At 41.5% G+C, this 25,664-nt stretch overlaps 2 protein-coding genes across 4 annotated transcripts in view; both read right to left on the bottom strand.

Annotated features, from left to right (window-relative positions):
• PRRT3 (proline rich transmembrane protein 3) overlaps positions 1-25,664 on the bottom strand; it is a 296,142-nt gene that overhangs the window by 228,881 nt on the left and 41,597 nt on the right. The gene's annotated exons all lie outside the window — the stretch shown is intronic.
• Positions 4,831-25,664, bottom strand: part of KLHDC8B (kelch domain containing 8B) — a 71,581-nt gene continuing 50,747 nt past the window's right edge. For all 3 annotated transcript variants that reach the window (XM_075831703.1, XM_075831702.1, XM_075831701.1), the window contains 2 exons: positions 18,372-18,473; positions 4,831-5,614 (listed from right to left, as the gene is read on the bottom strand). In XM_075831703.1, the coding sequence (XP_075687818.1) occupies positions 5,418-5,614; positions 18,372-18,473 (299 nt within the window). In that variant the 3' untranslated portion in view covers positions 4,831-5,417. The remainder of the gene's footprint in view (positions 5,615-18,371; positions 18,474-25,664) is intronic.

Below are 25,664 nucleotides of genomic sequence, written 5' to 3' on the forward strand. Positions count from 1 at the left end.
CATATACTACTACATGCCATAAGCAGCCTTCCCCAGCGATACCAGCTAATTCTGAAGCCAGTCACCCATCAATCAGCCAAGCTGGCTTCAATATGAAAATAAAAGAAAAAGAAAACGTAGTAAATATGTAATGATAAGTGTAGCATATTTTTAATATACTTTGTGTTTCAATTCCTGACCATTTCCAAGATCTCTGCTTGCTGTCAATAAATGAAAACACAGGTGCACAACTTGTATCAAAGCTCTCTCTTATAACTGGTCGTGCACCTGAATCACTAGGACGTGATCAGGACAGATATAAGGAGACCAATAAAAAAAAAAATCTATTGTTTCACCAATGTTTCCTTTTAAGGTTGGAAAAGAATAGGATTAGACGACCTCCGTGGTGAGAATGTAGAACTATATAATGTCTGCAGCTCTTCTAACCACTGACAGAATTGCATTGCGCGACATTGTTTGTGGAGACCATTTATAAGAGACAGATCTCTCTTACCTTTCACCCTTCATCTAACTTCTTGATCAAGAACATTAGTGACATTTAAAACACTCAGCTTGACTTTAGAAATCCCACAGTGCGGAGAAGCCTTTACACACAGCAGACTGAATTCCCTCTGGGCTGTTTTAAGGTTCGCTTTTTAATCGCTACCTCTTGTCAAACTTGGCAGCTGTACAGCTATTCAATCTTCTCCTAACCTGTAATATATTCAAGGTAATGCAGAAATCTTCTTATATATTGTTGTGAACGAGAGCCATTTAAGATGGGAATTGCAGTTTTGTAAAAGGACATACATACCATATAGAGGGAGCCGGTGTAACTACTATAAGGCCAGATTCAGACGAACGCGGCGTTTTTGCGCACGCAAAACACGCGGCATTTTGCATGCGCAAAAGCCACTTACCTGCTCCGTGTGGCAGCAGCGTATGATGCGCGGCTGCGTGCTTTTCGCGCAGCCGCCATCATTATGACACGCCATTTGGATGTTTGTAAACAGAAAAGCACGTGGTGCTTTTCGGTTTACATTCATCCTTTTGACAGCTGTTGCGCGAAACAGGCAGTTCGCGCGGAAGTGCTTCCGTGCGACCTGCGTGGTTTTCACGCACCCATTGACTTCAATGGGTGCGTGATGCGCGAAATACGCCGAGATATTGAACATGTCGCGCTTTTTACGCAGCGGACAAACGCTGTGCAAAAAGCACAGACTGTCTGTACTGCCCCATAGATTTGTATTGGTCCATGCGAGCCGCGTGAAAACCACGCGGCCTGCACGGACGCAATTCACGTTCGTGTGAATCCGCCCTAAAGCCCATGGAGAGGAAAAGTCCCGCTCAGGTTGGCCCCTTATTGTGAACCTTTGGGGGCATTCACACATGCAGGATTTTTCATGCGGCGAGAGTCCGTTGCGTGAAACTCACTGCATGTCCTATATTGGTCAATGTCAATGGGTGCGTGAAAACCACGCACAGCATACGGATGCATATCTGTGTACTGTTCGTGATTTGGCTTCCCGACCAAATGTGTAAACATATATTTCATGATCATCTCAGGGGTCTAAAAATGTCACTTATTATTTGTCCAGATCCATTTGTCAAAAATAATTCCAATTTAATTGAGTACAAGGGAGGAACGCGAGGCCCTTCACCCTCCTACCTCTAAATCTCACTGTCCTAGTAATCACTGTTGTGCGGCTCTGCCCTGTCAGGTATTATTGCTTATAAAAATGGATTTGTTCCGGCGTTCCGACAAGCTGCAATAAGTGCAGAAAACGCAAGTATTAGTCATGGGATTGCAATAAGTACTGGTCACCTGTGCACAAATAACAGAGATTAGCCGTCAGAATAAGGCCACGGATCCCAATGTCAATTTACAAAAGAGTGAATGCATGTATTGAGCTTGTATGGTGCTGAGATGACAGGGGATTTATGGGATTTTAATCTATATATTAATATTTGTGTGCAGGGCATTGGAAGGCTAAAAATATTTCCAGAAACCAATGTATGAAACAGGTGGACTACAGAGGAAAAATAGAGAGTGATTTGGGCCACTGGATATTAAAGATCATGGGCCCCTTACCAACCACTGTAGCCATGATAAGCTTAGTTAGGGTTAATAAATAGCATTGGTGAAACAATAATCACTTGCATTTCTGCACTTAAAGGGGTTATCTGGTTTAGAAAACCTATTTTCACATACCCTTAGGGAATTCTAAGTTAAAAGAGTGGGGTCCTACATTTAAGATACTCATCTCTTGGCCAGAGAAGAGAATGGGTACAAAGAGCAATTCCCGCTCTGGAGGAACAGTCCGGTGTATGTGTGAGCACTGTGTAATGCTTAATTTCCCCTGTGGTGGCGCTGCAGGGAAATTGGACACTTACTGCCAGATTTCCCAACAAATGCTGATCGCTGGGGTTCCCAGCAGGAGTGATCAGCTTATTGACAAGGGACCCGCCTAACAAGTAGAGATTGTCCAAAGTGGAGAAGTATTTAAAATTTAATGAGTGTTAAAATGAATAAAAGGCCGTGGGTTTTTGATCACTGCCCTAATGCATAAATGATCAGTTTAGCCCTTAATTCCACAAGACCAGAATGCAGAAAGTTATAGCATCATAATTAGTGTAAACATTGGACTTTATCCCAAAGGATTCTCTACCAATGATCATCTGATAATCTGGCACCTATTAGGAGTATGTGTATAAGGATTTTTTAATGTCGGTCACATGTGGAGTAATCTAACATGGGACTGTGGAAAAAGAGTGTTTATACTATCAAAGCAGAACTACCAATCACGCCCAAGTCCCACCCACACTAGGCTGCTCAGCAGTGTAAACAATTGGGATAATAAGGCTTAGTTCACACAGAGTTTTTTGCAGGCAGATTTTGACCTGCCTGTACTTTCTTTGCCTCGTTGTTTGTGGTGTTTTTCGGCCGCGGCCATTGAGTGCAGCGGGCAAACAACCCAGTGAAAATTGCTTTCTCTGCCTCCCATTGATGTCAATGGAAGGTCAGAGACGGAAACACCTGGAGATAGGCATGACGCTTCTTTTTCCTGCAAGCGTTTTTCCCTGTTAGGTGTTTCTGCGCCAAAAAAACCTCTGTGTGAACATACCCTAAAGCAGTAGTCAGTTATTATTTTACTATAGCATGTCTTAATATAATAGTTCTCCTGTATGTTACACCCTTGTAGAATATCTTGGCCAGGAACTTTTAATTCTTTTAACCCTGGAAAAGTGGAGTCCACACTTCCAGTGCAGGTCAGAAGATGAAAGTTGAACATGGATTGACTGCTGAGGGCGACAAGACCACTTATATTCTAATTCGTTGATGGATGAGGTGCAGGGTGGTTTCAGGTAAGAACTTACGATATATTTCTCCTATTTTATGATGCATAAAACTTAAACAAAAAGAAAATAGAGAAAAAAAAAATACTGGTGGAAACATGATCACGTGACAAAAAAATCACAGATTCCCAATGGCAAAACGTGACGGGCACTCAAAACAATTCGCTGCATGGCTAGAATCGGGCAATGAGATAGGACAAGGCTGTCACCTCACTCAATGTTTTCTCCTAACACTTCAGATTGCCTGCTGCTATTTTCACTCTAGGACTGTAAAAACAGAATGACTTTAGTCTATGTAACCCACAGGGACAGTCAGAAATAACCTCTGCTGCCGAATATATTCTGCGGACTGCAGCAAAGATGGAAATACTATGGAAGGAGACTTATGGTTAGGCTGGAAAACCTGCTATGTGAGGTGGCCACAAGAAAAATAACTGGACTCTATGGTCTAAAGGGCATAGCAACCAGGAAAGCGGGCACAGCAATAAGCACCCATTAGATGGGGGAGATCTCCACCTCTTTTTAGTAAGGGTAAAAGAAATGGACTCTCCCGGACACGTGTGGTCCAAGGGCATAACTATCAGTAGCTATGGAGCCCAGGTTCCTCATGGAAGTTGCAAATGTTCACAACTTCAATGTTTTGCTATGGGCCCCCAATGTTGTTACTCCCGTATAAATAAAGTAGGTCATTAGTGGCATATTATGTCATGGGGCCTAGTAGATGGGACAACCCCACAACAGACCTCTCCCCCACCAAGTGAAGACTTTAGGGAGTATAAGAATCATTTCAGTCCCCAGGGCAGCCATATCATATATGTGTAGAGCTTAAGACACAGTGCAACTCAAAGATCTTCAAATTTTTTATGTTGATTTAAAGTGTGTAGTGGAGTTATGGCTCCAATATCAAGCTCCAGCCTTCCTCATGCCCATTCTTAGGCTGAGTTTACATGGGGCGGATACGCTACGTAAAAATTCCGGCCAAAAAAACGCATCAAACTGTGGTGACGTTTTATCCAATGAGACCGCTGATACAGCCTGTGATTGGCTGCAGCGGACACATGGGATGAAACGTCATCTCAGGAGGCTGTGCTGGACGGAGGAACACAGACTTCTGGGTAAGTATAAGATTTTTTTGTTTTGTTTTTTTTGCGGCAGGATTGCTGCGAACACGACGCAAAAAACGCAAATACTGCTAATTGTTGCCGTTTTTATCTCCCATTGAATTCCATGGGGAAAACCTGCAGCAAATATGCAGCGATTACGCAAACACAATTGACATGCCGCGGAATAAAATTCCGCACCGCAGGTCAATTTCTGAGCATTTTTTCCGTTCAGTATTTACACAGCGTGTGGATGAGATTTGTTTTATCTTATCCCCTTTGCTGATACTGTATTTGCTGCAGTATTCCCGCAACGTGTGAACTGGTCCTTACGGTTCCAGGTTACCCACCCTCAACAATGAAATAACGGGGCACCAGCTGGTCTTTTGCTGCAACTTTTTATCATATAGTTTATGTATACACTGAATAATTTTTAAGACAACTGTGTGTTGAAAACAGAAAACAAAACATCTTAATAAAAAATAAATCCCTTATAAAGTGTCACATGTTGTCCAGAACAAACAGTAATAATCCGGCTTGGCTTTTAATCACATTCAATCTTAACGACAATGGACAACTTTTTGAATTATTACAAGTAGGATTGTCAATCATACTAGTCAATATTACTTTCTACTACCTTGTTTTTGGTCTACTTTATCTTTTCGTATCATCATCCAGATGTGTAAGTCAGTATGGATACATCTTTCTATTATACTCCTAGAATAATACTCAGTTGGTTTTACGCAACTGTGCTACTCAGATACTCGGTCTTGAGGTGACCAAGACCGATAATGTCCTGGGATCATCAAGAGATAATTCTCCTTGGTCTTTATCCATCTTCTGTCAATCAAATTATCTTCGACTGAAGAACAACAGATGATCTAACCCTGGAGGTCTTCAATCTGCTTGACAAGAGATGATCAGGCACTTTCCACTACCAACATTGTTGGTTGAGTTTTTATTAGTTTTTTAAGATTCTTCTCATATGTCCTCCAAGACACACAGAGCTTCCACAGCACTGCTGGGTACCTGTGCTACACCACCAATGACGAAGAGCATGTTGTTGGACTGAATGCTTGAACATGAACATCTTCCTGTTGGCATGGAGGGCAAAAATTCCCATCTTTTTTTAACCATGTTGAAGCCTTCAACTGAGCTCAAGGGGGAAGGTTGATTACCTGTTGGAACAAGAACACACGTACGATATTTCATTTAGATCTTACGGAAAGTGTTCCACGAATTCAACTGTTGATAACGTGATGGTTTTATGTTGACATTTCTGAAGACCTTGAATCACAATCAGTACAACTCTCAGGTTCTGAGTCAAGAACGTACACTAAAGGGGTTGTTCAGAATTAGAAAAACTGGCTGGTTTTTTTTTCTCCAGAAACAGCCCGACATCTAATCCATAGGATGTGTCTTGAACTGCAGTTCAGCTCGATTAAAGTGAATGGGGCTGAGCTGCAATACATATGGTGGACAGGTGGGGCATTGTTTTTTAAAGAAAGCAGCCGTGTTTTCCTAATCCTGGATGAACTCTTTAGGCCAGGATCACACACGCAGTTTTGATTAAGTCTTTGGCTTCGTTTTTTTGTCAAACACAGAAGTGAACACAAAATAATGAAGCGTCAGTCTTTTTTTTATATCCTTCCTTCCTTTTGGGTCCACTTCAGGCTTTCGCACGAAAAACTGAGCAAAAAATTGCATCAAAACTGTGTTTGTGATGCTGGCCTCAAAATGAGGACCCTCTCTCCTGTTTCTGGTTTCCTTCACCACATCCCCCATCTTTGGATAGGAAGACCAAGTTCTTGTGAGCTTTCTCTACTCATTCTTTGTAGAAGAGAAAGGTGGCACAAACCTTAGTCATGTATCTCCCCTTTACTTGTTTTCTAACATTGTGAAGCCCATGGATGAGAGGAACTCTACACCGGCCCATACCCCCCCCCCCCCCCCCCCCCCCGAAAGGAGATGGGAAAAACTCTATGAGCTTCCTCTTTTGCTCAAAGCTCAACTCTGAGTAATATTTTATTCACTTTTAAAGTAATATACATGTAGGATTACTTGTAAAAATGCATTGATCGGAAACAATTTCTTCAATAAGACTGATTGAACATAAAAAGTGCCATGATCCTTAGAGATTCCGGTTTATATAAAAATGAACAGAGTGCCGAAGACCAATGACTCTTTCATTTGATAAATGCGCCTCATGGTTTCCGACTGATTGCGGTTTCTGAATACCCGCAGATTCCCTTACGATGTTCATGACGTGGCACAATTCTCATTAGTCTTTGCAGAATTATTATCTCGTATGGACAACCAAGGGTGCTGTGAGCTTCACTGTAGTATAGCTAGTCTTGAGGATTAGCAGAGAGTTGCATACCCCGGTCTCCTGCAATATACATGAAAGAGCTGAGTGCAGGCAGAAGATCATGTATAAATTCATAATCAAACCCTACAAGAGCATTAAAGTGAAGATCCAGTTTGAAGCCACTTTAAAGGAGTTTTCTGGTTTTCTTAATGCCTCATGCACATGGCAGAGACATGTGCGTTACGCCTGTACCGCGGGCACACAGAGCACAATGGATGTATAGTGCTCTGTAGAAATGTTTTTAGGGAAGAATATCTCTTTAATACTGAATCGAATGAAGCATGACAAGGTTTATGTAAGGCATAAGAAGGTACAGTATGGGCCCACAAACTTTTATGTTTCCCCCTCCCCTCTCACATTCACACAATGGAAAGTTCTGCAGCTGCATATCCCTCCTTTCCCCTTCTCCCTGTTTTCTATTTACTATATTACTCTAGATGGATTTGTTTGATGCAAAGGCAGGAAAAGTGGGGACTGCAGGTGCCTGGAAGGTGAGGAAGATGCCACTATCCCAACAAGATATATTATAATATTATTATATTACTCCATAATCATTTCTGTCACTTACAGCAAGCATACATCTTGAAAATAGTCAACAATTGAATCACAAGGTATATTGCAAAGCTGCAGAACTTTTTATTATAGAATGATTAAGCATTATTTACATAAATCTGGGAAATCTATTTAATATTATATTAGGGGATGGAACTAAAAGCAATTTCCTAATGTTTTTGTGGGAAATGTTAAGTCTCTACTAAGAACAGGACCCAATTGGCCCAATTTAAGACCAATTAGAACACAGTATGCCCCTTTTGTGGTCTGGTTTGCGGGACTGTTGCCAGGTATGTCCCCTCTATTCTGCCAATGGAACCCAGTGGTTCCAATATTTTTTTTTAGGCAATTTTTTAAATTCTATTCCCTACATTACATTTAAAGTTGCTCTAGGATGGAGTTTCACTTAATGGCACCTGTCAGATCCTATATTTCAACTACAAGGCAGTGCAAAAATGATGTCATCATCTTATTATCAAGCTTGTAACATCAGGATGACAGATAGGTTGATCTCCTTCCTTTAGTAATTCGCAAGCCAGAAACTCAGCTGATGAAATGAAAAGAATATTTCAATCTGTCATCTGAGCGACATTCGGTAATTTGAGCATCAAAAGGCATTTGTGATGAGTGAACCGTCCTTCATAGCGAGAGCTCTGGAGATCGTCGTCATTGTATATGAAAGGTCAGGCTTTATGTGTATAGAATGGAGTCCGCTTCCACCTTCCCGCAGCTTCCTTTACAATCACCGTTGCCATGGAAATGTATAGGACCAGTCCTCATTATACAATAATCCTATTTCATTCATGTTTTTGGCCAGGAAAGTTTAAATACATTATGTCCAGGTCATGACATATGTAATAAAATTGACAAAATTGAAAACTGTTTCCATAATTTTATTCTTGTGCACTGTGTAGAAAAATAAGAGTGTGCGTGGTGCTAATAAATAATACATGTCTACCTACAGCTGCACATATCAAGCAGCAGCCTCCTACTCCTTATCTCCTGCAGTCTTGGCCCACATTCCGGCTTCTGTGTGACAGAACTAACCTTTACACATAATAATTCCTGGGATCATTCCGAGGGAGGCGACTGAATCACTACCGCCATCACACCATGGCATTAGTACAGGCACCTGTGGTGTGGGGAACACGCAGCATGATAGACAGATATAGATATGACAAAGATAGATAGACGAGAGAGAGAGAGAGAAAAAGAAAGAGAGAGAGAGAAAGAAAAAGAGAGAGAGAAAGAAAGAAAGAGAGAAAGAAAGAAAGAAAGAAAGAAAGAAAGAAAGAAAGAAAGAAAGAAAGAAAGAAAGAAAGAAAGAAAGAAAGAAAGAAAGAAAGAAAGAGAGAAAGAAAGAAAGAACGAGAGAAAGAAAGAACGAGAGAAAGAGAGAAAGAGAGAGAAAGCAAGAAAGAAAGAAAGAGAGAGAGAAAGAAAGAAAGAAAGAAAGAAAGAAAGAAAGAAAGAAAGAAAGAAAGAAAGAAAGAAAGAAAGAAAGAAAGAAAGAAAGAAAGAAAGAAAAAAAAAAAGGAGAAAGAAAAAAAGACAAAGAAAGAAACAAACAAATACTGGGGCCGAGGGTTTGAAACCGACCAAGGACAACATCTGTATGGAGTTTGTATGTTCTCCTCATGTTTGGATGGGTTTGCTCCGGGCATTCCGGTTTCCCCCCAGACTACAAAAATATACAGATAGGGAATTTAATTTGTGAGCCTCACTAAATAAGCAAATAAAAAAAATAATTAGGCTTGCTAATCAGCCCCCACCTTTCAAATTATTCTTGGATAAATTGTCCTATCTCTTGAAAATGGACTGGGTGGAGGCCTCTCTTCATAAGGAATTACAGGTCCAACAGTTTTTTGAAACATTCATTGCATTACTCCCGCAAAACATCCAAATACAAATAAGGAAATGCTTTGAACCAACGGTCTGGTTCCACGAACAGATGCTCCTGGGGAAAGCACCCGTGTAAGATACGGTCAGGATACTGGTGGTTTTCTGGTGTGGGCGAGAGCCATGCTTCTTCTTCATGTCCTTCCTATTACTCCCCTGTCCCCCGCATAGATACGATGGGTTCTGTTGGGGTGGATGTGTGCGGTGGGCTGGTTCCTCCCTCCCTGATTTATGCTTCTATTTCTCAAATTCAATGGGGTGGGGAATTGCTTACAATTTAAAACTAATGTGAGTGTTGCATCCGCATTGTTTTCTTCATAAGCACAGCGAGCTAAAAAAATTGAAAGTTATTTCATTTTCTCCCCCCCCCCCTTCTCTCCCTTCCCCGCACCCCCCCCCCCCCATCTACTTATCCTGCTTGACCAGTTAAGTTAATCTCTTGATGAGGTTTCATTTGTGTTTCCAGGACATCTAACTGATCCTCTGGACTGCTGATTGTATTACATTGTTCCCCCTCCCTTCTTTCCTTCTGTTTTCCCCACTAACTTATTTTTTTGGAAAAAAAATTCAATAAAAAGAAGTTTCAAAAATAAATAAATTAATGATAGATAGATAGATAGATAGATAGATAAGATAGATAGATAGATAGATAGATAGATAGATAGATAGATAGATAGATAGATAGATAGATAGATAGATAGATAGATAGATATGGGATAGATAGATAGATATGAGATAGATATGAGATAGATAGATAGAAGAGAGATAGATAGATAGATAGATAGATAGATAGATAGATAGATAGATAGATAGATAGATAGATAGATAGATAGATAGATAGATAGATAGATAGATAGATAGATAGATAAGATAGATAGATAGATAGATAGATAGATAGATAGATAGATAGATAGATAGATAGATAGATAGATGGATAGATAGATAGATAGATGGATAGATGGATAGATAGATAGATAGATAGATAGATAGATAGGATGATAGTTTAATCTTAATTAGTTTAGGGCCTTATTCATACGAACGTATAATACGTCCGTGCTACGCGCGTGGAAATCACGCGTGTCGCACGGACCTCTGTTAATGAATGGGGCCGTTCAGACGTCAGTGAATTTCACGCAGCGTATGTGCGCTGCGTGAAACTTATGACGTCCTATATTTGCCTGTGTTTCGCACTGCACGCACCTATTGAAGTCAGTGGGTGCGTGCAAATCGCGCTCGGCACACGGAAGCAATTCTAGAGTGTCATAATGATGCCGGCTGCGCGAAAATCACGTAGCCGCGCACCATATGATGACACACGGACCTTTTGCACGCGCAAAACGGACACGTCCGTGTGAAAAAGGCCTAATGCTGGTTCCTTGTCATGGCAGGTGGGCTCACACAATTTGATCAAAATGTGCGCTAAGAACCTCCCTATTGTAAGTAGATTTAGCAGTAATGCATATTTATTTATATTTAGTGGTTTAGGTGACATTGGTGTTCGCAGTGCGCTGTCACCATTTTTTTGTGTGCTAGATCAGTGGTCCCCAACCTTTTTTGCACCGAGGACCAGTTTGATGCAAGAAAATTTTTCCAGGGACCGGTGGGGCGGGGTGGGGGTTAGAGTCAGTTTACACATTGCATAAATACGGCGTATACTTGTATTATAATACCTGTAGTATGCTGCGGAAAATCGGCAGCATAATACAGTAGCAGCAAAGTGGATGAGATAAAACAAGTCTCATCCACACGCTGCGTAAATGATGAGCGGAACAACCGCTCAGAAATTGACCTGCGGTGCAGAATTTTATTCCGCAGCATGTCAAATGTATTTGCGTAAACGCTGCTTATTTGTTGCGGGTTTTCCCTATTGAATTCAATTTCAATGGGAGGTAAAATCCACAACAAATAGCAGCAGGGGCGTAGCTAAAGGTTCATGGGCCCTGGTGCAAGAATTTAGCTTGTTCCCCCGTTCTCAACCCCACCAGACCCCTGCCCGCACCTATGACCAGCCGCCTTGCCCAACAGTCCCCATGGATGCCCCCACAGTATAATGCCCCCATAGCTGCCATCACGGTATAATGCACCCCATAGCTTCCCCTACACAGTATAATGCCCCCATAGCTGCCATCACGGTATAATGCACCCCATAGCTTCCCCTACACAGTATAATGCCCTCATAGCTGCCATCACGGTATAATGCACCCCATAGCTTCCCCTACACAGTATAATGCCCCCATAGTATAATGCTCCCCATAGCTGCCCCCACACAGTATTATGCTCCCCATGGCTGCCCCATACAATAAATTGCTCCCCATAGCTGCCCCCTCACATTATAATGCCCCCCATAGCTGCCCCCAAAGTATAATGCTCCTCATAGCTGCCCCACAATATAATGCCCCCCCATACATTATAAAGCCTCCCATACAGTATAAGGCCCTTAGCTGTCCCATACAGTAAAATGCTCCCATAGCTGCCACCATATCAGCCCCCCATACCCAGTATGATGCCCCCATATGTGCCTAATGAAAAATAATAACATAATTACTTACCTATCCCCGTTCCCACGACGGGTGGAGGATCCTTCTCCTCCGGTCTGTGCTATGAGTGACTCGGCGCCGACAGGCGCGATGACGTCACAACATCACGTCTGCCTGCGCCGAGCCACTCGTGGCAGAGTGAATGCTGGGGCAAGGAGCCGTCACTCTTGCTGGTCAGGCTGGGATTTGAGGCAGTAAAACGGGCACAAAAATGCGTCAGTATTGTGCTCACGTGAAATTGGCCCAACAGGGGGTTTTCCGTACTTAATAATGACTTCTCAGGCTCAAGGAGTGACTTTTTTTTTTTACTGCGATCTGCTATTTTATTAGTCAGGAAAAGAAGGTCCCCTCCATGTAGCCCCTGATCTCAGGGACAGCAAAAGCACTGTGAAGACCCCCGCCAAATAACACCCCTTAGCGTCCTGAAACCTTGTTAATATTGCATGGTGGTGCAGAATATTCATCCCTGAATTCATAGATTTGAGTGGCGTGAGGCACAGGGAATGCAGTTTTTCCTAGAGAAGGTGGGAAGACTTTAAGTAATGTATCTACGTGGGATATAAATAGGCGCAGTTGTCTTAAGAATACACCGATTGTCTTGAGATTGACCCCAAGTTTCAGTGTGAATAAGTCATTAGCGGTTGCAGGAAACCGGAAAAATATTCAACAAAAAAATGTGAAAGTCATTTTAAGGATTCAGAGAGGGGTTGTGTCAATTACTGGCTTCACCCTTGTGGCGTGGTAAATCTGCAGGGTTGGATCCTGGGTCTAATGAGCCCTGAGCTGCAAATCAGTCCTAGAAATTGACAATTAACCCCTTACTACTAGGAACTTCATTGTTCACTATTGTGCATTTAAAATGAGAGGTATTAGGACTGTCTCATCTGCTTAGATTAGGCTTCAATTATATTATTATTATTATTATTATTATTATTATTATTATTATTATATTATTATTATATCTTATTTCCCTCTATTCCACACATTAACTTGCTTCTATATGAAACTTAATGGAAATTATCAGGACAAGCTTAGTCAAGTTTGGGGGTCTGTATGATGATCAAAGCTGAACTAATAGGAGTGCACCCATTAAAACATTCCTCGAAGTGCCAGTAGGGGAGAAAAAAAGTTAGCCTCGCACCCAACTTTTTGAAAAAGGGCACTTCCTGTTTCTAAGGAGTCTGAACTGCGTCATGTGACCCTTCTCTGGATAGAGGGAAGGGCACACAGAGAGGAAGAAGAATATGGGACAACCTATTGTGCAGCCCCTGACTGAGACTTTGAGAAAAATTTTCATTGGGCAATTGGTGCCCCCAGTAGTTTGGCTATTCTAGGGTTTGCTCTGGTTATAGGTTCTCTTTTTAATGTAACAGAAGTAGCAAAGACAGAGGACATGGAGAAGAAGAGAGAGGATGAAGGGTGTAGATTACTAAGATATGTAAGAGGGGCTCTAGAAGAACGGTCATGGCATCCCTCAGGTTGCCCAACAACTCTCATTCCCACCACCACGTGGCCATATGTTTTACCTGTATAAGAAAATGGGCCCAGCTTTTTGCATTGGGGTATAGGAGCTGCAAGCTATACTGGGCATCTGCTCAGAGTCGCGTCTAAGCTGCACCACCTGAAAAGGAAATGGTTAACAGAACATTGTAACAGGGTCAACAAACCTTATTGCAGCTGGGCCTGTGTGCAGGGTTAGGAATTTTTAACTCAATAAGGCTTCGTTCACATCTGCACTAGGGTTCCCTTCCGATGTTCCGTCGGAAGGGAGCCCTGACAGACCCAAACGTAAAATATGGTTTCTGTTTGTGTCTGTCAGGGCTCCGTTCCGATGGAAAGCTCAGATGGAACGTAGGAACGGAGCCCTCGCGCAGATGTTAACGAAGACTTATTTCCGACGTGCACAAGTAAAAGGGAGCGGAGCACCCCCTACTGGTCAAGTGGCAACTTACTTCATAGTTAATTCATCATCCGCCCAGTGCAAGCTCCTACTTTACTGGCAGCAGGTAGTTGACGACAAGGCATACTTGTCATAGAGGCAGTCCATGCAGCTGGAGGGATTGGGATTGGCGAGTACTTGGGCAGGAGTCGCCTCTACTGGGGAACGGTCTTGTTAGCAAACAACAGGTGGGGAATTGGTCCAAGGGAAGAGCAAGTAGAGAGAAATACACACCAGGCCCTTATGGTGGCCCAGTTGGTCTTTACTATAGTATTTCCACAATGGGAGAGAAGAAAACCTGGACCGCACATCCATATGATATACTTGATCTATTGTGGATTGGCAAAATTGAAAAATGTATGAACATGAGGTTTCTTAGATTACATTTTGATCAACCTGTATAAGCCCTCTGGCCACTTCACGGCGACCTCTATTGCATGACAACCAGTGCCACTGCACCTGCAGAAGGAACAACCCAGGAGACTAACAGCACCCATTGTCATACAGTTTGATCAAAATCTAAACTAAGAACCTCATGTTCATACATTGTTTTAATTTTGCCGATCCGCAATAGATCAAGTATATTATAGTGGATGTGCGGTCCAGGTTTTCTTCCCTCCCATTGTGATTTACTATAGTACTTACTTTACTTTCTTCTTTGTATGCCGGATGCCTGATAGGCCGGGAGGAGCGGGTGTTGCAGTTTGTTTCTGAAGGTAGTATGACCGGTTGGTTTAGCACCTGCCGTCAGTTGTATTGGCCACTGCGTTCACGGGTGGCTGGTACATAAGAAAATGACTACCCCCAGGTACCAAGATTCTCCGGACAATTATTATTAACTGGAGGAGCGCTTTAAAAAAAAGAATAAATCCCGTGTTCTTCTAAATATAAATCAAAGCAATGCGGTGAAATTGCAAAAAAAAAACAAAAAAAAAAACATGGGCCAATTGCATTTGCAGATTTTCTTTGTCACATTCCAGCAGCAAATGACTGTGTACTGGAGCATGGACTGCTGAGACAAATTGGGCCATTGCCCTAATAAATCCAGCAGCTGCTATTAGGAATTAGACTTTAAGAATGGGATTTAATCAATTGGAACTCAAGCGGTTTTTTTTCCCCTTTCCCTGAGAGATTTCATCGGATTTTAACAAGATATTTCTTGCTGCGTTCTAAAAAATGTGAAGGCATCGTACCGTACCGGCGAGACAGTATCCTCCCCGCAGTGAGCAGCCATTATATCGTGACGCTCATGGTGTGCAATGTGTTATTTCTCATGACGCTGTTTGTTTTGTTACAATTTTCTTCTCTATAATGTTTGCTCGACTCCTGGAAATTCACATATGACCTTCTGTGGGTGTGAGAAATGTAAGATAGAGCGAATCTGCAACCTTGGGGTTATATATCCTGGTCTCACCGCCTCTAAATAGAACCAGAATGCATTCATTGTATCTAAAAGGGTATGTAGAATTTTACAACCAAATATTTTAGAGCCCCAATATATCTTTTAGTTTAAAAAAAATCAAGCAACTTTTCAAATAGTCTTGATTAAAAATCTTCTACTCCATTGTGTATACAGCTCCCATGCAGACCTATGTGTCTCCATGTTTACAGACTGCAAACAAACTTTGTGTAGACATCCTGCAGTTATTTGCCTCTCTTCTATGGTCTCTAGTGTGAGCGAGTAACACATGACTGCAGGGTCTGACTACACTTAAGATTTGTGTGTAGTCTGTAACCATGGAGAGGTATAGGGCTGCATCAGGGCTGTAAAAACTAAGTGGTAGATTGTTTTTTTTATTAATCAAGACAATTTGCAAAGTTACTTTACCTTGAATTAAAGATACATTAGAGTTGTAAAAGTGTACATACCCTTTAAGGCATCTGTAAATTCTAGTTTTTGCAGAATTTCCTCAATGCGTTTAATAGGAAAGCCAAATTCCACAACAAATGCCAATTTGCTGAGAATTTTGCAAGTAAAAAAAAAATACTAATAATTTTTCAAAGTTGGAAAAAAAAAAAAAAGACTACCCACCTCTCCTAGCGATGCCATGGCAACGCATCCCTGATCCCCGGCTGGTCTGTGTACAGGTGGTCTCCTGTGATGATGTTTCATCACATGAGAACGTAGCAGCCAATCAGAGGAGGCCGCTTGTACACAGACCAACTGGGGAAGCAAGAATGCGTTGCCATGGGAGCGACAGGAGAGGTGAGTAAGTCTTTTTTCCCTTTGCTGATTTCCAAAGCAGAAAATCCTCCCGATAATACACACAAAACATTGGTGCGTATTTTCCCTGCGGTTTCTAGATCGGAAAAGTGTATTCAAGCTATGTGAACACCCTGAGATGTTTGCCTATCAAAAAATATGACACCATCCACCACCTTTACTTAAACTTGCTTAAAAAAAGGCAGTCGTGTGGGCCATAGTGTCTCATTTAACAGAAAATCTGGCCTTTTTGCCCATGGCAACCAATGACAGTGCAGCTTTCTTTATTTTTACAGCAGTGTAAGAGATGAAAGCTGATCTCTGATTGGCTGCTATGGGCAACAAGGCCAGTTTTACTTTCAGACAGTCCTGATAAATAAGGTCTATATTTCGTCCTCATGCAATGTGCATTAATGTTAATCGGAGACACAGACCCGTAATTAATCCGCGTCACGAACAGCAGTCAGTCAGTTATAAATGGATATGTTGGGTCTTGAGATAAGTGAAGAGATAATGGTGTAAATTGAGTCTCATACGCTGTTATTTTTATCTGTGACAAGTATTAATTAAGTTATTTAGTACAGAGGACTGCAGGCAGAGCGGTCGCCACCGGACCCCGCTGAGTCATTCACAGGGGCTCATCCCACTATGAGTGTTGGGAGATAACTCTTAAGGGAAATTCAGTAAAAAAAATAAAAAAGTAAGGCACCATCATCTGAAACTGATAGTTCTCGGGCCCATGCACAGAAAGCATCATTTTCCCGACAGCTTTATGTCAGCAGATTGGCACCAAATTTATCAGACCTGAACCAAACGCACAAAATTAGCACATGGAATTTAGAGAAGTGTGTACAAGTTCTATGTTTTACCCCTGTAGGAAATGTCTCTGATAATGAAAGGGCAATCTATTTAATGGAGCTGCCGACACATATGTAGTATAATATGGCGCCCATTGAAGTCAACTGTACTGGGTTCTGCACAGTGAGAACCACGGTTTGGAGTATCTTTATATTCTGTCACGAGCTGGAGACCCCCTATAAGACCCTCTTCACATCACATTTATTCCTCTACGTTTAGCGTGTACGTCGGGATGGCTCCAGGCGTACCTTTTTTTTCCCAGGTATTGAATAGCGTAGTAGACTACGCTATCCCAACCTTGTCGTGGATTGCGAGCTTGCGTCCTTTTGGCCAAAATGATTACCAATACCCCAGGTATTTTTCATTATTATGTATATTCGCTTCTCTTGGACACAGCCGGGTCTTTGATGCTGGGAGAGCATGGTGTGTTGTTGTTTGGCATAGCAAGCAGGGTAGCCCGCTCTATGAATTATCAAGGCGTCACAAATAGGCTTCTACCTGGCTATACACGTTGTGCCTCATGACGTACACACTATCCCTCCATGTTTCACTCACTTGCACCCCATTATCCATTTATTTCTATTGAGGCACTTTACTCATTACTGCCCCCTATATTTCACTCATAGTATTACACTTGCACACACACTATTCATTTATTATTTCTTACTACACATCCCATGCACCACACACCACTCCCCTCAAGACTAGTGGGAGTGGCTATTATTATTTAAAGCACCTGCTCGCCCTTTCATCAGCATTTCTGACCTAGCTGTGTCCATTTGTAAGTATGGCCTTTTTCGGTGTTTTTGTAGCTATCCCAACCTTGCTGGTTCCCACAAAAACCAATGTATACCATGCGGTATTCGTTTTTAAACATGTGAATCCATGGGTGACGTATATGCCACTGTATGGCATATGTCACAGGAATACGTTTAACAGATACGTCATGGGCTTTTTAACAGCTTTTCATGATGTATACGTCGAACGCATACCATATCAGTCTATGGGTGATGGATACCTAATAGTGGCATCCGTCATCCATAGTCTATAATGGCATCCGTTTAACAGGTAGTTTTTAACTCTCATGACCAAAGATCATGACTTATCCGTTTAACGGATACCATTATAGTCTATGGTGACGGATGCCACCGTTAGGTCATCCGTCAATGCCTACGTTTAACGTGTATATATATATATATATATATATATATATCCGTCAACTGTAGTGCAATAGACGTGATGTGAAGGGGGCCTGACATCCATATGTTTTAACAGGGTAAATGGACATAAGCCGTACTGATGAGCTTTGTCCTTATGGGGGTTATTGTGACGCCAGCAATCCCGCAAACCAGGCTACAAAAGGGTGAGGTCTTATGCTAATGTTGCCCTAAATGGGGTATTGCTGACAATTATGGGGGCATTGTGGGTGGAACGGGGCAAGGCTTACAAATGTCCTGTGATTTGGAATTCCAATGGAGGTAAGTTTGATAATGAGAGGGGGGTTTGTCCTGAGGAGAAGAGGGGAAACAAATAACTGACAGAACACACTTGTCATGACTACATGTGACGACAGACTTACCTAGTCCTCCTGCCACCACCACTCGGCCCCCCAGGTACCCCGTCACAAAGTCCGCTCTCTTCTCCCTCATCCGCGTGGACCGGCACGGTTTGCTCCAGATAACTGTAAGACATACACATTTCGTAAACTCTTCGGTGTCTATTGCGTACCTGCACACTTATTTTCCTGTCGTTTCCAATTTGTTTTCTTTTTCATGAACAAAAAATTGTCGGAGCTCAACGGGAGGTGATAAACAGGAGAAGTGTGGAGTATGATTACAGGCTGGAAATATCACAAAGACGAGGGTGACAAGCAAATGACGAGTCTTCAGCTAGACTGTCAGGTACGGTGATGGTTTCTATTCTCTGTAAGATACAGTGTTCTTCATGTTACCTGTCATCCGCAGACAATAAGATGAAGGTTTGTAATGGCCACACTCGTGCACAGGTAAAAATAAACATTTATTTACTTCAGAATGAGACGAGAACAACTTCTACATCAGATTCTGCTTAGTTTTATAATAATGACACTTCAGAAAAATCTGATACACTGTGTGATGCCTGGATGGAGGGGCATGACTTCTTTTTTGGTGTTCTTTGTATTCCAGTGTCATGCTCCGCCCCTTGAGGCCCAGCACTAGGCATTACACAGTGTACCAGTTTTCTCTGGACTTTTCCTTTAAAGTTTGTGTCACATTCAGCATGAACATCATAGTATTTCCATTACTAAAGGAAAACTCCAGCATATTATTCTCTATATTTTAGTCCACCCCCTATTCCTTGTAACTGAATTTTGTTGCCCTCTCTGCATTACTATTTATTTTTCTAACAGACTCATATACAGGGTGTGCCATTTATATGGATACACCTAAATAAAATGGGAATGGTTGGTGATATTAACTTCCTGTTTGTGGCACATTAGTATATAGGATGGGGGAAACTTTTCAAGCTGGGTATTGACCATGGCGGCCATTTTGAAGTCGGCCATTTTGTATCCAACTTTAGTTTTTTCAATGGGAAGAGGGTCATGTGACACATCAAACTTATCGAGAATTTCACAAGAAAAACAATGGTGTGCTTGGTTTTAACGTTACTTTATTCTTTCATGAGTTATTTACAAGTTTCTGACCACTTATAAAATGTGTTCAAAGTGCTGCCCATTGTGTTGGATTGTCAATGCAACCCTCTTCTCCCACTCTTCACACACTGATAGCAACACCGCAGAAGAAATGCTAGCACAGGCTTCCAGTATCCGTAGTTTCAGTTGCTGCACATCTCGTATCTTCACAGCATAGACAATTGCCTTCAGATGACCCCAAAGATAAAAGTCTAAGGGGGTCAGATCGGGAGACCTAGGGGGCCATTCAACTGGCCCACGACGACCAATCCACTTTCCAGGAAACTGTTCATCTAGGAATGCTCGGACCTGACACCCATAATGTGGTGGTGCACCATCTTGCTAGAAAAATTCAGGGAACATGCCAGCTTCAGTGCATAAAGAGGGAAACACATCATCATGTAGCAATTTCAGATATCCCGTGGCCTTGAGGTTTCCATTGATGAAGAATGGCCCCACTATCTTTATCAGAAACTTGTAAATAACTCTTGAAAGAATAAAGTAACGTTAAAACCAAGCACACCATTGTTTTTCTTGCGAAATTCTCGATAACTTTGATGTGTCACATGACCCTCTTCCCATTGAAAAAACTAAAGTTGGATACAAAATGGCCGACTTCAAAATGGCCGCCATGGTCAACACCCAGCTTGAAAAGTTTCCCCCCTCCCATATACTAATGTGCCACAAACAGGAAGTTAATATCACCAACCATTCCCATTTTATTTAGGTGTATCCATATAAATGGCCCACCCTGTACAATGATGGGGGTTATAGCCCACGTGATACCAAGGTGACCACCATCTCAGTGTTTAGGCTTCAGTGTCATGTAGTGGTCACCTTGCTAGAACGAGTATGTTACCTTGCCTATACAATGAAGTAGGCACAGATAGTACTGCCTCCCTGTTTCTCCCTGTAAATGATGTAGGTACAGATAGTACTGACTCCCTGTCTCTCCCTGTAAATGATGTAGGTACAGATAGTATTACCTCACTGTCTCTCCCTGTAAATGGGGTAGGCACAGATATTAATGCGCTAATGCCTCTGTTTCAAATTCCGTCAGATTATCGCCGCTTGCCTACTGTAAAAACGATGGATACCACAGCTGAACCTGACGGACCACATCATAAGTCATTGGAGTCCACTGGGCGTCGGTGGTATCCATCATACAATAAATCCGACACAGCATCGTGGCTTCTGTTCTAAACAGAAGCCATTACGCAGGTGTGAATAGAGGTTCATTGAGTTGTTACTGGATGGTCACTGACAGATGATTTTTAACTCTAATCGCTAATCCTCCTACTACACTGTGCTGGTCCTTCAACCAAGGAAAGTCTCCATCTGAATTCAGTAGAACAGTTAACCCCATGGATTGCCATTCAGTGTTACCATATGGAGTTAAAGGTTCAGAATGTTCCAGGCTGAAACACGGCAAACCTTGCTTGGGTAAAGAGAGAAGTGCGAGGAACAGCGTGTGCTTATCTCTCACACCCCTTGGGAAATGCAGCGCTGAGACAGCTGCGATCCTGCCTAAAGTGAAGCCAATTCATTCATCTGCTCTGCTGCCTGGACCATGATATCTGGCTGTCAGTTGTCATGGTAATTGAAGAAATTGCTTTATACCATCTGCAAATGTTGGGCTAATCCCATCTCCTTCCCACCCCCAATTTACAACCAACCCTCTAAAGGAGGCCATACACATGAGATAGCTGTTGGAGAGCTATCAGCCCAGATGCCCCCAATAACAGATTGGGTCTCTGGAGAGCAAAGAGGTGAGATGATCATGGACGATTCTCTAGATCCTTTTCTGTTCCGAGAATGAATGGCCTGTGGGTGTGCCGATACCTTCACACTTAAGACGTTTTTGGTGGGATCTGAAGACAATTTTATGTGTGCAGGCAGCTTAGGGGGCTTACCCTCTTTGTACAATCCCTTTCTCCCGAAATAAAGTGATCACAGAGTGTCCTGCTGCTTCAAACCCCAGCGATCATCTGTAAGTTGCAGCAAGTGTTCATTTTCCCTGCAGCGCCACCACAGGAGAAATACATCATTACACAGTGCACACTTAAAATAAATGGACTGTCCATGTAATGTATGCATGTGCTGGGTTCTTTTGGGCATATTATTAGTAATTAGAGAGAGAAGTTCCCCAATCCTGATCCTCCTCAGTAAGCCAGAGAAGAGAACAAGGAGTAGATTTTTCTGTGGAGGACCAAATGTTTCCAAATGTTTCCATGTATTACACTGACGGCCAATGGGCAAGATGAACTTCTTAATTTCCCTTTCTCATTCTCAGTCTGGGAAAATATGTTGGCAACTCCCGTGGAAGTTGTAATGGCAGCCATATTGGTTGTCGCCCAACTTTTCCAAGAACCAATATAACTATAAATTGGCGGAATATAATTTTTTAACAGGAAAATGCAATGTCATAAAAGTTGCAATACACCAGTAATACAACACGCACATCAAAACGAAGAGTCTCATTTGTCATACAGGATAAAAAAATCGAATACAGCCGTGCTTATCTTGATGATGGAGCTAGATGGATACAGAAGACGTGTGCCCTCGGGCAGTAAGAAAGGAACTATGATCATGTGTGGATGATACAGAAGCGATTATGGGAGACAGTTAGTGTTCTAGAATGAAATGTATCGTGCAGCAGAGCTCAGCGCTTTTGATAAAATAATGGCACTTGCTGTTTGTTCTCTGCACAGAAGAGATGTGAAGACTGAGCGATGCTAAGTGACTGTGGGGCAGCCCGTAAATAGACCGAAAAGAAGAAAGAGACCACAACCGGCAAGATTAAAGCAACATGACAATTGCACACAACGCTGCCAATCCAACGCATGCCACCACCAAGGTTTAACCCCTTGATCATGTCCTCTTCTATGTTCTATGGTCCCTGTACTCACAGCAGAACTTTCCTTGTGATCTTGCCTGATATCCATAGAGTCATTTATGATTCTTCCGGGTTGCCAGTAGGGCAGATCATAGTCTGTAGTCAACACTGCCAAGTATTAATGCCATGTAGTGCCTAAATAATACCATCAATAAGGGGGTGCCAAACAGATAATGGCTTGGCTGCCAAACTGTGCCACAATGGTGTTTGATGCCAGGATAACCTCTTGCCTTTTTCTCAGTATCAAGGTCATTATTAGATAGGTGTTGAGGAGTAAAGGGTGCCAGGCCTGGGGATCGAGGATCCAACCCAGGATATAGGTTGCATTATGATGTTGCTATGTGCCCTCCCTTTATCAGTGGTATATGAGTATTCAGGACAAATCTGGTACCTGATAATAAGGAAATTCCGCAGGTCTAGATTTGTCACAGTCAATAATATCTAGTAGATAGAAGCTCAAGACAAGTCGCACACAACAGGGCCACAGCATTACGAGAAAAGGTTATACTAAGGGAAACAAGCAAATAAACCCTAAAGAGAGAAAACTGGTGCAAAGAAAAAGTGGAGCAGATGCCCATAACAACCAATCACATTCCCGATTCCAATCAGATGTGCTTTGACTGCTACCTTCTGCTTGCCCTCAAGACAACTCCAGTTGCCCTAGAAATCATCTGTGTAGACATGGGCTAACGCTAACTGACCTCTTCTATTAAATCAGTGCTGAGGTTAATCACTCTGTTAATGCGGCTCAGAAAAATACTTTCTGCTTGTCATTCTGCAATGGCTGTGAGCAGAAGATGTAAATGGCAGTACTGTAACAAACATACAGAACACACAACTAAAAGGGGTGGTAACAGTGCCAAATAAACATGGGCAAAGTCTGCCCCCAAAAACAAAAATATAACTACTATTATACTGCCCCCTATGTACAAGATTATAACTACAATAATACTGCCCCTATGTACAAGAATATAACTACTATAATACTGCACATTTGTACAAGAATATAACTACTATAATACTGCCCCCTATATTTACAAGAATATAACTACTATAATACTGCCCCCTATATACAAGAATATAACTACTGATATACTGCCCCCTATATACAAGAATATAACTACTATAATACTGCCTCCTATATACAAGAATATAACTACTATAATACTCCTCCTATATACAAGAATATAACTACTGTAATACTGCCCACTATATACAAGAATATAACTACTATAATACTGCCCCTATATACAAGAATATAACTACTATAATACTGCCCCCTATATACAAGAATATAACTACTATAATACTGCCCCTATATACAAGAATATAACTACTATAATACTGTCCCCTATATACAAGAATATAACTACTATAATACTGCCCCCTATATACAAGAATATAACTACTATAATACTGCTCCTATATACAAGAATATAACTACTATAATACTGCCCCCTATATACAAGAATATAACTACTATAATACTGCTCCTATATACAAGAATATAACTACTATAATACTGCCCCCTATATACAAGAATATAACTACTATAATACTGCTCCTATATACAAGAATATAACTACTATAATACTGCTCCCTATATACAAGAATATAACTACTATAATACTGCCCCATATATACAAGAATAAAACTACTATAATACTGCCCCCTATATACAAGAATATAACTACTATAATACTGCTCCCTATATACAAGAATATAACTACTATAATACTGCCCCCTATATACAAGAATATAACTACTATAATACTGCCCCCTATATACAAGAATATAACTACTATAATACTGCCCCTATATACAAGAATATAACTACTATACTACTGCCCCCTATATACAAGAATATAACTACTATAATACTGCTCCATATATACAAGAATATAACTACTATAATACTGCTCCATATGTACAAGAATATAACTGCTATAATACTGCTCCCTATATACAAGAATATAACTACTATAATACTGCCCCTATATACAAGAATATAACTACTATAATACTGCCCCTATATACAATAATATAACTACTATAATACTGTCCCCTATATATAATAACATGAAGTTGCTGTGTAACACAATGTAAATGAAGGCATTGTTACAGAGATATAAGCGGTGAGTGCGGTTACACAGATGTTACTTTCTGTCTACAGCTGAATTACTAGAGTTGGATGAGGGGTTTGTAAAAGTTCAATAACAGCTATTTTTTGTTGTCCGGGCCGATGCATCACAGATAATTGCTGTTTCCTATCAATTCCTAGGTCAGACAACATCAAAATTACAGAGTCTGCTCAGAAGCCTATGAATGTCATTAACCACCAGCAATTTTGCCACTGAGAAAGAAAAAAGCTACAGAAGCACTTCAAGTGTCAGTGGTGGGGGCCGTAGATGGGGAATAAATAGGGCAAATGCCGTAACCTGATTGCTCAAGGACTAAAAATAGCTTTTCCATTTAGTGTTGAGGAAGAATGTGGGGAAGAGGAGGCTGCGGTGAATGCAGAGTCCAATGATACCGTCAGTCCAAGGGGATTATGAGATCAGTCATACAATTAGTGGATAGAGATGGTCGTCTTCAGGAGGAAACGGGAATACGGTGTCTGGATGTGGTTTTCCTTTTAGTCTTACCTATTGGGGCAAAAAGTGGTGGTCCTACCATTGGTCTAAGCTTTAAAGCATGGCTTCTCAATCCTTTTCTACAAGGGCCTAACCAGCCAGAGCATGATGATGCCCGTCCCTTAACATTGGTCGTAGTCCATGCTGCCAAAATGTTCAAAAATTACCTCAATTTATCTTAACATTTGTCTACGGAACCCAGAATAACATAAAAAAAACAAAAGCCCCAAAGGTTAATTATGTTGCTAAACCAGAGATTGCTGCAGCCAATGAAAGGCCTTTGTAGCATATATTAACTTGTGTCAAAACTGACTCTCCAGCTGCGCTCCACCAAAAACTGTGGGGCGCATCACCATTTAAAAAGCAGTGGCCTAGAGGACATCAACATCCACTGGTTTCATTGTGCACTGGATAATGACTCAGAGATACACTCCCTGATCTTGGGGCATCCCAGCATGGACTATCTTGCCTCTGAGGAGCCCCACATGGAATTAAGTAGTCCAAATCAGACAACCCATTTAATCATGTTAAAAGTTAAACAATTTTAGTGTTTTCTTACTTCATTAAAGAATTGTAGAAAATACACAAAAAAATGGGTCCCAAAAATTCCTCCCTTACTATCCTCCTCTCGTTATATAAAAAAAATTAAAAAATTATTTGTTTTGTATG

The sequence above is a fragment of the Rhinoderma darwinii genome, chromosome 7, assembly GCF_050947455.1.
Source record: "Rhinoderma darwinii isolate aRhiDar2 chromosome 7, aRhiDar2.hap1, whole genome shotgun sequence".
Lineage (NCBI taxonomy): Eukaryota > Metazoa > Chordata > Amphibia > Anura > Rhinodermatidae > Rhinoderma > Rhinoderma darwinii.